Source organism: Rhincodon typus, chromosome 4 (genome assembly GCF_021869965.1).
Source record: "Rhincodon typus isolate 14 chromosome 4, sRhiTyp1.1, whole genome shotgun sequence".
NCBI lineage: Eukaryota > Metazoa > Chordata > Chondrichthyes > Orectolobiformes > Rhincodontidae > Rhincodon > Rhincodon typus.
Window position 1 is genome coordinate 63,387,626 of NC_063335.1, and position 12,373 is coordinate 63,399,998.

Below are 12,373 nucleotides of genomic sequence, written 5' to 3' on the forward strand. Positions count from 1 at the left end.
AACACTCATTGTATAATAGGGGATATTTTGTTTTTCTGGGGGGGGTTGTGATAAATAATCTCCGCCCCCCCCCCCCCCCCCCCCCCAGACAGTTGTGGATTACTGAACACATTTAATGAGGATGCAGACAATTTTTTGAAATACTGAGTTGAGGACTATATGGAGCTTGCATGAAAGAAGTTGAGGCCTGAATAAATCTGCCAAAGTTGCCTGGAATGACATGATAGGCTTGTGGTGATGAATGGCCTATTCCTGCTCCTGAACCTTAAATTCTTTACAGGATGCCTTTAATTCAATATGCCTGCATGATTCCAATGTTAGTATACTCCCATTATTTCAATTTTCTTATTTCTGTTCTTGGCTTTCTGCTTTGTTCTAATGAAGCACAATAGCAGCTAAAGCATCCTTTAACCTTGGCCAATATTTATCACTGGTCAACTTCTAGAATTTAATTAACCTACGAGATATCAATTTCATTCATTAATTTAGTAGTGAAAGTCAATACAGTGCCCAATTATGTTCACATTAGTTAAATGAAATGTAACAGACTTATTCTAATAAGCATGGAAAAAAAAAGGAGCAACCTGTAAGGTAAGGTCTATGTGCAATAACTACTTCCTCAAGCAGAAGCCACTGTATCTGCGTGCATGCAACCTCCCAGCATCTATGCGGCCACACAGCTTAAAAGGAACATTGGAACGGGAGTAGGCCATTTGGTCTCTTGAGTCTGCCTCCCCATTCAATAATATTGTTACTTATCTGATTGTGGCTTGATTCTCTTCTATAGATAAAAGAAATTGTCTAACTTAGCCATGAATATGTTTACTGTTCTCTAAAGTTGGGACTGCTACTGAAATGTTCATTTAAGTGATTTAGACTTTACCTTGGACAAGGGAGAGGTACATGGCAAAGACAGGGCTCTAGTGCTAGATAGCAAACTGTCCTGTAAACTTATTTGTGATCTGTTGTGCCATCCTAGGTCCATCTTTCTGCACCCTTGTTTGATCCTGAATGATGAAATACAATGTTGGTAAATTACTGCAGCACAAATCACCCCATGATGCATGCCTCTAAAACCATAGCCAGTGTATTGCACCCCTTGATGCCAGTTTTGAGGAAGGATTGCATATTTTGACATATTACTATTGAAATCAGTTTTGGGTGTCATTATGATAGACCATAGATGTAGGAGCATAAGTAGGTCATCAATCCATTGAGTCTGTGCCACCAGGTCATGGCTGATCTGATCATTTTCAACTCTACTTTCCTGCCATTTCCCCATACTCTTTGATTCCCTTACTGATTCAAGGATGAGAGTGACAGATTTTTAATGCACTTAATGACCCAACCTCAACAGCCCTGTGTGGATTCGCTACCCTTTTGCGAGAAGAAATTCCTCCTCGTTTAGGTTTTAACTGTGCAAAGCTTCGTTATAAGATGATGCCCACTGATCCTAGAATCTCCCACAACAGGAAACCACCTTTCTGCATCTGCCTTGTCAAGTCGCTATTAAGATTTGCATCTCATTCTTCTAAATTCCAAACTTTTCTGTGTGTAACCACAGATTGCAGTGGCTCATGAACTACCGGCCCAACTTTTTTTTTCATGATGCTGGAGGATCCATGGACGATGGATATGTTGGCTTTGGGCGGTTGCACCTTTTGTGTTTAATACAATTATTTGAAAATCTCGTTCTTTTGGTTGCACATCAGCCCCATGCTTCAGGTCTTTGCACACCTCATTCAATGGCCTGGGCAACTCCATGTAGGTCTGCAGGTGGTGGACACAGTCATAGTTCTTAACTACTACATTTTCCCCTCCCCTTTTCCCTACCTTTCCTTCACTTCTGTTGCATTTTGTTTAATTCATTCGTGGGATGTGGGTGTCACTGGCTTGGCCAGCACTTGTTGGATAGATTTTTTTTTTCAAAATGTGTTCGCCTGTAGGCCAGGAGAAGTTCATCTTGTGTACTTTGTCTAGAGAACTTAGCTCATTGACTACTGATATTGCATTCGGTGCCATTTTCACGGCACTTTTTGTCAGTGGCTGTTTGTTATTGCCTTGCATACTTGGCAGGGCAAGCATTAGGCCTTAAGTGTCTGAGACAACAAAGTGCAGAGCTGGATGAACACAGCAGGCCAAGCAGCATCATAGGAGCAGTAAGGCTGATGTTTCGGGCCTAGACCCTTCATCAGAAATGGGGGAGGGGAAGGGGGTTCTGAAATAAATAGAGAGGGAGCGGGAGGTGGATAGAGAAGATAGGTGGAGAGGAAACAGGTCAAAGAGGCGGGGATGGAGCCAGTAAAGGTGAGTGTAGGTGGGGAGGAGGTAGTTCCATCCAGGAAGGATGGACAGGTCAAGGGGACGGGATAAGGTTAGTAGGTAGGAGATGGGGGTGAGGCTTGAGGTGGGAGGAAGAACAGGTTAGGGAGGCGGGGACGAGCTGGGCTGGTTTTGGGATGCGGCAGGGAGAGGGGAGATTTTGAAGCTTGTGAAATCCACATTGATACCATTGGGCTGCAGGGTTCCCAATCGGAACATGAATTGCTGTTCCTGCAACCTTCGGGTGGCATCGTTGTGGCACTGCAGGAAGCCCAGGATGGACATGTCGTCTGAGGAATGGGAGGGGGAGTTGAAATGGTTCGTGACTGGGAGGTGCAGTTGTTTATTGCGAACCGAGCATGGGTGTTCTGCAAAGCGGTCCCCAAGCCTCCGCTTGGTTTCCCCGATGTACAGGAGGCCACAACGGGTACAGTGGATGCAGTATACCACATTAGCAGATGTGCAGGTGAACATCTGCTTGATGTGGAAAGTCTTCTTGGGGCCTGGGATGGGGGTGAGGGAGGAGGTATGGGGGCAGGTGTAGCACTTCCTGCGGTTGCAGGGAAAAGTGCTGGGTGTGGTGGGGCTGGAGGGGAGTGTGGAATGGACAAGGGAGTCACGGAGAGAGTGGTCCCTCCGGAAAGCAGATAAAGGTGGGGAGGGATAAATGTCTTTGGTGGTGGGGTCGGATTGTAGATGGCGGAAGTGTCGGAGGATGATGCATTGGATCCGGAGGTTGGTGGGGTGGTACGTGAGGACGAGGGGGATTCTTTTTTGGTTGTTATTGCGGGGACAGGGTGTGAGGGAGGAGTTGCGGGAAATGCGGGAGATACGGTCGAGGGCATTCTCGACCACTGAGGCGGGGGGGGGAAGTTGCGGTCCTTGAAAAACGAGGACATCTGATATGTTCGGGAGTGGAATGCCTCATTCTGGGAGCAGATGCGGTGGAGGTGAAGGGATTGGGAATAGGGGATGGCATTTTTTTTTTTTTTTTGAGGAAGGTGGGTGGGAGGAGGTGTATTCTAGGTAGCTGTGGGAGTCTGTGGGCTTGAAATGGATTTCGGTTTCGAGGTGGTTGCCCGAGATGTGACAGAGGTCCAGGAAGGTGAGAGAGGTGTTAGAGATGGTCCAGGTGAACTTAAGGTTGGGGTGGGAGGTGTTGAAGTGGATGAACTGTTCGAGCTCCTCGTGGGAGCATGAGGTGGCGCCGATACAGTCATCAATATAACGGAGGAAGAGGTGGGGTTGAGGGCCAGTGTAGGTACGGAAGAGGGATTGTTCCATGTAACCTACAAAGAGGCAGGCATAGCTTGGGCCCATGCGGGTACCCATGGCCACCCCCTTTGTCTGTAGGAAGTTGGAGGAATTGAAAGAGAAGTTGTTGAGGGTGAGGACAAGGTCGGCTAAGCGGATGAAGGTGTCAGTGGAGGGGGACTGGTCGGGCCTGCGGGACAGGAAGAAGCGGAGGGCCTTTAGGCCATCTGTATGGGGAATGCAGGTGTATAGGGACTGGACGCCCATGGTAAAGATGAGGTGTTGGGGACCGGGGAATTGGAAGTTCTGGAGGAGGTGGAGGACATGGGTGGTGTCACGGATGTAGGTAGGGAATTCCTGGACCAAGGGGGAGAAAATGGAGTCGACATAGGTGGAGATAAGTTCGGTGGGGCAGGAGCAGGCGGAGACAATGGGTCGACCAGGGCAGTCAGGTTTGTGGATTTTGGGAAGGAGATAGAAGTGGGTGGTGCGGGGTTGGGGAACGATGAGGTTAGAGGCCGTGGGTGGGAGGTCACCTGAGGTGATTGAGGTTGTGGATGGTTTGGGAGATGATGGTTTGGTGCTCGGGGGTGGGGTCACGATCAAGGGGGCGGTAGGAGGAGGTGTCGAGAGTTGGTGTCTGGCCTCGGCGACGTAGAGGTCGGTGTGCCATACTACAACTGTGCCTCCCTTGTCCGCAGGTTTTATGGTGAGGTTGGGATTGGAGTGGAGGGCTGCACATTCTGCGGGGGAGAGGTTGGAGTGGGTGAGAGGAGTAGAGAGGTTGAGGCGATTGATGTCACGACGGCAGTTGGAGATGAAGAGGTCGAGGGAGGGTAGGAGGCCTTGGGGTGGTGTCCAGGAGGAGGGGGTGTGTTGGAGGTGGGAGAAGGGGTCCGTAGAGGGAGGGTTAGGCTCACGGTTGAAAAGTAAGCGTGGAGGTGGAGGTGGAGGCGGAGGCGGTGGAAAAACTGCTCAATGTCCAAACGTGACCGGTATTTGTTGATGTGTGGGTGGAGGGGAACAAAGGTGAGTCCTTTACTGAGGATTGACCATTCGTCCTCAGAAAGGGGGAGGTCTGGGGGCATAGTGAAGACTCGGCAGGGCTGAGTGTTGCTGTCTCCTCTGGAGCTGCTGGCTGTGGAGGCGGTGGGCGGGGCTGTGTCGCCGTCAGCGGCCTTAAGTGTCTCGCAGCTGGAACTGGAATTGAATCAGAGTTGTCTACCAAGCTGACTGAGGTAACTGGCAACAAGTGTTGGTGAAGGTGTGCTTTTTAGAAAAAAGTTTGAATTTGTGTATGCATTGTTTTAATGGTTTTTATTTTTGTGTTGTCTGAAAAAGGGGGATATGGTGATCAGCCTATGTGGAATGCTTCCACTCGTGAACTATCTTTTTTACATTTGAAGTTCAGGCAAAAGAGGGATTGTTGATCTAGCTTCTCATCTTGATGCTTGTCTACTGCTGCTTCCTACAACACTTGTAACTCTCCACCACTCCTTCCCCTATTGCCATAAATGCCTTCCCCTCCTGTTTGATAAATGGTGGTAAGGGCTGTTCCTCAGATGGTGGCACTGTGCAGCATGATGCTATCTATTTGATATGTGCTCAATAAGGTATGACATGGTTTCTTCAGAGCAGTTTAGGAAAAACAAAAATAAAGTTGCTGGAAAAGCTCAGGTCACCAGACCTGAAATGTTAACTGTTTGTTTTTTTTCCTTCACAGATGCTGCCAGACCTGCTGAGCTTTTCCAGCAACTTTGTTTTTGTTCCTGATTTACAGCATCTGCAGTTCTTTCAGTTTTTATTTAGGAAGTGCAAGTATTGCTTAAGGCTACAGATGGTTTGTTCTGCATTGTTTCTTCTGTTAGCATGGTTTTCATTGTATGACTGTGTTTTATGTATGTACCAGTCAGTCCTGGTGTGTCATATACAGAGGACTCTGGGGAATGAAGGAATTGTAATTACTGTCAGAGGCTATTGGAAGGCTCAGCGACATCCCTTGCCCATGATTGGATGACCTGCTTCCAGCCTTAGAAATCATTTGGAATCCTCGTCTTAAAAACTTAAAATGAAAAGTATTGTTCTCTAATTTGTATTGCAAGTTACTTACAAATTTTATTGTGAATGACATTTTTCAAGGGAGCAGCTTATTATTAAAGTTGGAAAATCACACATTTGACTTCTGTTGGGCATATTTCCTATTTAAGTCATAGAGCAGTGTGTATATGTTTTACTCATTGACTACGATTAATTTCTATGCCGTCTTTGACCCTTTCTAAGTGAATTTCATTCACAAACTAGTGCATTGAGCAGGAATCATAACTGTCACATAAATCAACTGACGGTTGATTTATCTGAGCTTCAAAGATAATAGTGCTTTGAGGCATTGTGACATTGATGCAGTGCATGATTGGTTTTACAAATTGGGATTTTTAAACTTGCGAATACTTTGCATGTATTTTCCACTGGTTTGATATTTATACAAAACAAGTTATTTTTATTTTTTTGTTAGAAGTTGCGTGCTGTGGGTTCTGAAGCAGGAACTGTCTCGCCGAGTGAGGTAAGCTGAAGAGAAAAAGTTAGGAATAGCATACACAAAGTAGAATAATTTGTGTAGCTTTCTGACATCTTGGCATAATACAATGCTATAAGTTATAAACTAAAGTATGTTTGGGAGCCCTTAGTGGGAGGAGTAGTTGAATGTTGCAAAAGTGGAAACTTTGTTGAATAAGACTTAGTGTTCCCAAGTGTTGGAGTTATGTTGTGAAGGAGAAAGGCTTATTGGAAAAGCTTTCATTTTCCAGGACCTAATGCCATACTTGTCCCAAAGAAAAAAGTTTAGTGAAATCAATTGTAGTTTACTCCCCTTTACCTAAGGAATGAAATGAACGTATTTTCTCAAATGTTTCAGCTGAAACTTCACTTGGAAACATACCTGTCAAATCCATTATTGGATTAATCAAATAAGACATTTTTGTTATACGAAGTACTCCTGTTTTAATTTGGTTTGTTTTTGTTTAATCTGAACCTTTACATTAGGCAGAGCAATTAAAGATGAGCAACATCAAGTCCTATGAATGAATAATAAAACCAGATTAATTAGATCACTCCTCAACTCCTGCACTGCTACTTGTCAGACTGCGTAGCTAACCTTGGTCAGTAGTTCTCCAACTATTTTGTTTGAAGAATCCCATTTCAAATGAATCGGTCATCACAGACTGCACCCTCCCCAACGCCCCCCCAACCCAATCTAAATGATATCTTTACAATCTCTGTAATAGAGGCCTGAGCATGGAACATTTTAAAATGCTCTTTAAGACGAGTAATGATTGAAGACTGTAGGTAGTAATGAAGCTAACCAGTCAAACCAAAGATAAAGAATAAGGATGATCCTATTAATGTACCAAATAATTGTTTTTAATGTAGTCTTTATTACTTAAGCAAATTTCTGTTTTATGGAGCTTTGAGACTTATGCACTACTTAGTTTGTAGAGAGGAACATTTCCCAGACAAGGCAAAAGCATCATGTCTCCCATTTAGAACACAAGGGAATTGTAGTGAGGCCTCTGCGGTTGTTTACTGCTAAGGGGGCCTGGTTTGACCTGAACCTGTTCAGCAAGGATCACCTTTCTCAAGCTGTCCATTAGGCCGATGAGATTTCTTGCAAGAAATCTCAATCAGTGGTTGCCTGTACTTTTTCATTTGTCTGGTGGTAGATCTTGCTGAGGAAGTTTGCAGATGAGTTGCCAAGATGGTAGAGCCGAAATAGGTGTGTTGATCAGACTATCTGTAAAGTACAGCATGAGATGAACCAGCTTGGGGACTTTTGCCAATTAATTGGTGTGTGGGAAAGTAATGTTTATGTAGACGGAAAGCCAGGGATAAGGTGTCGAACAGAGGGTTCCAGTTAGAATATGCACTGTCGCTTTCAACTGAGTAGCATACAGAAGTGTGTGCATTGGTCTTTGCCAGACAGGTGCACTGTAATCTTCTGTGGAACATAGTAGGGTAATTGTAGCAGTCTGGCAGCAGCATCCCTTGTAGATGCACCAGTTTCATTAGGAGGTTGCTTTTGGTTTTGGCATTTGTTGCTGTTTTCTTTCAACGTACCTATGTTTAATGTGGTTATTGATGGCCTTTGATGATAGGTGAACCCAATCAGTTTACAAGTTAGACAAACAGCTATTGACCTCATCGGGATTTACAGCCATTTCCCAATTATTATATCTTTAACAGGCTATAAGTTATTATTTCATTGTTTTTTTGAAAAAACCTTCAAATAAGCATATTCCTCCAGTTCTATGACCAAGTAGTCAATTGAACATGATATTCTTAATTTTGTTTTAGAAATCTGTAAAATCAGCCCCATTTTATCAGTGTTTAATTATTCAAGGAAATTATGCATGGAAAATGTAGGTAATTTAAACTGACAGCTTTTCCATGGTGCTAAGAATTCAAGGAACAAAAGGTTCAGAGAAACAAAAAACACTAGAAATATTCAGGCCAGGCAACATTGTAAATGCACATGCTCACTGCATGAGACTAAATTGAATTTACCTTGGTACCATGATTGCTGTTGGCCCTCTATCTCCCCTCAATGGTGTCCCACCTAGATGTAGGACTACAGTACGCCAAATACCATGGGTGGGAGGTTAATTAAATGAGTAAAATAAGTACAAATATTGTTCATACACTTGTATATCTCATCCATTTTCACCACCTTTAATCAATACTTATAGTTCCTGATGGTTACTGTTGTTGCACAGTGTAGAAAGTTTGATCAAACAGAAAAAGATCATTGAGTTTTTCATAGAATCCACAGAATCCCTACAGTGTGGAAACAGGCCCTTCGGCCCAACAAGTCTACACCGACCCTCGGAGCATCCCACCCAGACCTATTCCCCAAACCCATCTAATCTACACATCCCTGAACACAACGGGCAATTTAGCATGGCCAATCCATCAAGCCTGTACATCTTTGGACTGTGGGAGGAAACCTACGCAGACACGGGGAGAATGTGCAAACTCCACACAGACAGTTGCCCGAGGGGGAATGGAACCTGGGCCCCTGGAGCTGTGAGGCAGCAGTTCTAACCACGGAGCCACCATGCCGCCTAAATGTAAAGTCGCCGTAGTCCCACAGGACCATTGGACTTCTGGGGGTTTAATTGCAGACCTCGGGCAAGGGGACAGGTTGAAAAGACAGCTCCTTCATGATCACTATTCAGCCAGTATAGGAATTGAACCCATGCTCATGGCACCACTCTGCATTTTGAACCAAATGTCTAGCCAATTGAGCTAACCAAATCCCATAAGGGAGTGGAGAATGCGGGCACTCATTTTCTGAGACCAAAGGCAGCACAGGGTTGCTGCTCAGAGATAGTAAGAACTGCCGATGCTGGAGTCAGAGATAAGTGTGGAGCTGGAGGAACAAGGTCCTGACCCGAAACGTCAACTTTCCCACTCCTCTGATGCTGCCTGGCCTGCCGTGTTCTTCCAGCTCCACGCTATTGTTATCACTGGGTTGCTGCTGATGTTCTGAGCCTCCCTTTTGAGATGTTAAAGGTAGGGGTGGTGTCAGGTGCTGCTGTGCCTCCACAGCCAGGTAGTGACTTTCCACCTTCAGAATCTGTAGCGATACCTTTTTTATTTCAAGCCACCTCCAATGTGGAATGCCCTGGTGATGTAATTGAGCACGTGACAGAAGAAATACAGCGCACACTTCCTGTTCGTGGAGTGGTCCTGCCTTCTTCCTCTTGTGAGAATTACCCGTCTTTTACTTGGACCTGATCAAACTCTAGGACATGGTCGGCTCTCAGTGCTCTCCCTCCTGGACTGGTGGCTGTCTTAAAGGAGCATTTGCTCAGGAACAGCTTCCTCTGTTAGCATGGTTTGGTTTCTGCTGGCTGACGGACAGGAGGGCTCCATGCTGGGCTGACCGGAGTTGGGGATGTGTTGAATGACAGACAAGCATGCTGGATGATGTCAGTACAGCTGGCCAAAAAGTCATCAGTCAACATCCTGTTTGTAACCTGAGTCATCCAGCACCTGATTGAAGTACCCTGCCGTAAAGTCTCATGTGAAATCAAGGCATCTTTGGCTTGTGGTGGATGAAATGACCCCTGTATGGGACTCAAAATCAGCCCCACTCACTGGACCCTCCTCCCGGATATGGCGCCCCACAGTCTGAGCTGTCTCGGGGAGGTCCTCCTTATGCCCTTTAGAATGGCACAGAGGTATTTCTTGTACAATGTGCAGGAGCACCATCTCCACTTGCCTACCTTCATCTGCCACTTGGATGTGCCTTGGTGTATCTTGTTTTGCCTTCTGGCCATGGACGTCCCATGGCCGGGCATTCCACAACAGGGTTCTACCCTTTTCCGTCGGGAATCCACGGTAGCGTGTGAGTGCTGCACCTGGCAGTCCTGTGCAGTTGTAGATTAAGTTCACTGGGCCACATGTAGTTTTGTGACCTGGAGGAAACAGCTTTTCATATCTATGTAAAATGCTTCTGGTGACAGCCCCAATTTTTTTAAGCTTTTTGAAAGGGCTGCTGCTTAGGTTTCGGTTGTTCTTCAGTCCCACAGCCATGATTATGGGCACCTGGTGTGGGGAGAGACTGACAACTTGGAGGGCCTTCTTGTCTGCTCCTGGGTCTGGCTTAGGTGGCTATCAACAGGTACAGGCAGTGGACCTTTTGAGGGGCTCATTGTTCCTGACTGTCTGTCCATCTTTGCAGCCACATCAGTGCATGAGTGTCTCTGAAGAAGGAGCATGTGGTACTCACCAGCATGATAAAGGACTTGAGACCAGTGGCCCTGCAGAGGCTGGAATGCATCCATAAGACAGTAAGACCTCGGAGCAGCATTAGTGTCCTCTGTCTTTCAATCGTGGCTGATGTTTCTCAACCCCATTCTCCTGCCTTCTCCCTGTAACTGTTACTAATCAAGAACCTTCCTGTTTATGATTTAAATACACTCAATAACTTTGCTTTCACAGCCACCTTTGGCAATGAGTTTCACTGATTATTTATCCTCTGTCTGAAAAATTCCTCCCCATCTTAGTTTTAAACGACAGTGCCTTCGCTGTAAGGCTCTGCCCTTGGGTCTCTCCCATTTGCAGAAACATTTTCTTAGATAGATCGAACCAACGTGTTAACCTTGAAATTAGGACTCAATACCCCTTGTGCTTCAGATTTCTGAAATCTTTCTCCATTTAAAGAATAGTCTGTGCCTCTATTCTTGCTTTGAAAGTTAATAATCTCAAAATGGAGCTTGCAGAACTAGTCATCAGCTGCCATCCTGAAAAAGACCCCTTTATACCCACTCTCTGCCTTCTACCAGTCAGTCAATCCCCCCATCCATGCTGTACCTTGCCCTTAAGACCATAGGTTCATATCTTAGCAGCCTCCTGTACAACACCTTATCAAAGGCCTTCTGGAAATCCAAGTAGATCATGTCCACTGGCTGTCCTTTGTGCAATCTGCTTGTTGTCTCCTCAAAGAATTCTAACCAAACTTGTCAAGCATGAACTTCCCTTGACAAAACTGTGCTGACTCAGCCCTATTTTTGCATGTGCTTCTAAGTACTCTGCAATTTCATGCTTAATAATGGACTCTCAATCTGCCACCTACTGAGGTCAGGCTAACCAGCCTACGGTTTCCTGTCTTCTGCCTCCTTCGTTTCTTAAACAGGTGTGTTACGCTAATCATTTCCCAGCTATCTGGGATGCTCCCTGATTCCTGGAAGATTACCACCAGTGCCTCCACAATGTTTTAAGCTCCCTCCTTCTGAACTCTGGGGTGTAGTCTATCTGGTCTGGGTTAATTATCCGCCTTCAGAGCTTTCAGCTTCCCCAATACCACCACCTTTGCAATGGCCACCATGCCTACCTCTGTCCCCTGACTCTCTCGAAGCTCTGTTATGCTGCTAGTGTCTTCCACTGTGAAAACTGGTGCAAAGTACCTGTTCAGTTCCTCTGCCATTTCTTGTTCCCCATTACTACCACTCCACCCTCACTTTTCAGCAGCCTGATATCCATTCTTGCCTCTTAATTCTCTCATGTATCTTAACAAAAACTAATACAATTTTCTCTTATACTACTAACTAGCTTACCCTCCTTTCTGCATCTCCCCGCTTTCTTTTTTTTAAGCTGTCCTTTGGTGGTTTTTAAGGCCAATCCTCTGGCTTTCCACAAATTTTCACTTCGTATGCTTTTTCTTTCAATGTTATGCAGTCCCTTACTACTCTTGCTCTCTGGTTGCCTGGACAATGTTATTTTAATTTGTGCAGTCCTCTTGTGTTAAATAAGGTTCTGTTCAACTATTAATTTTATTTGATATTGATACAGTGCCCCAGCAGGGGTATTTCATTATTTTTGACTTCCTGTTTTAAAAGGACTGGAGGATGCTTAGCTCTGTGTCTTGCCCTGTGCTGTTCCTGTCCTAGGGATGTTTTGATGGGGACACTGTCAAGGGACATTTATTCTGTTTAAAACATTAGAAAGTGTGATCAATAAAGATTTCACAGAATCTAAAACGTAGCCGTCATTGGCTGTGTTGCCTCTACTGTTTGGTGTGCATGGCCTTGTTGCAATTTGCACTTCCTTTTGAGATTGTCATGTTGCTGTGTTTCTTGAAGAGAATGTTGCTTGTGCATGGCACATTCCCAATTGTTGCGTGACTACATGCCTTGAAGAAATGATCATTCACCAAATACAAGTCAGGATACAAAGGTGAATGGCAACTGTTCGCTGATGAAGCAGCATGGGGAGCACTAAAGCAATAGCACAGGAAAAA

At 45.2% G+C, this 12,373-nt stretch overlaps 1 protein-coding gene across 7 annotated transcripts in view; it reads left to right on the forward strand.

Moving 5' to 3' along the window:
• atp6v1h (ATPase H+ transporting V1 subunit H) overlaps window positions 1–12,373 on the forward strand; it is a 113,951-nt gene that overhangs the window by 36,338 nt on the left and 65,240 nt on the right. For 4 of the 7 annotated variants that reach the window (XM_048595931.1, XM_048595935.1, XM_048595932.1 and 1 more), the window contains exon 7: window positions 6,089–6,136. The exons of the other annotated variants lie outside the window; for them this stretch is intronic. In XM_048595931.1, the coding sequence (XP_048451888.1) occupies window positions 6,089–6,136 (48 nt within the window). The remainder of the gene's footprint in view (window positions 1–6,088; window positions 6,137–12,373) is intronic. 7 annotated transcript variants of the gene reach the window in all.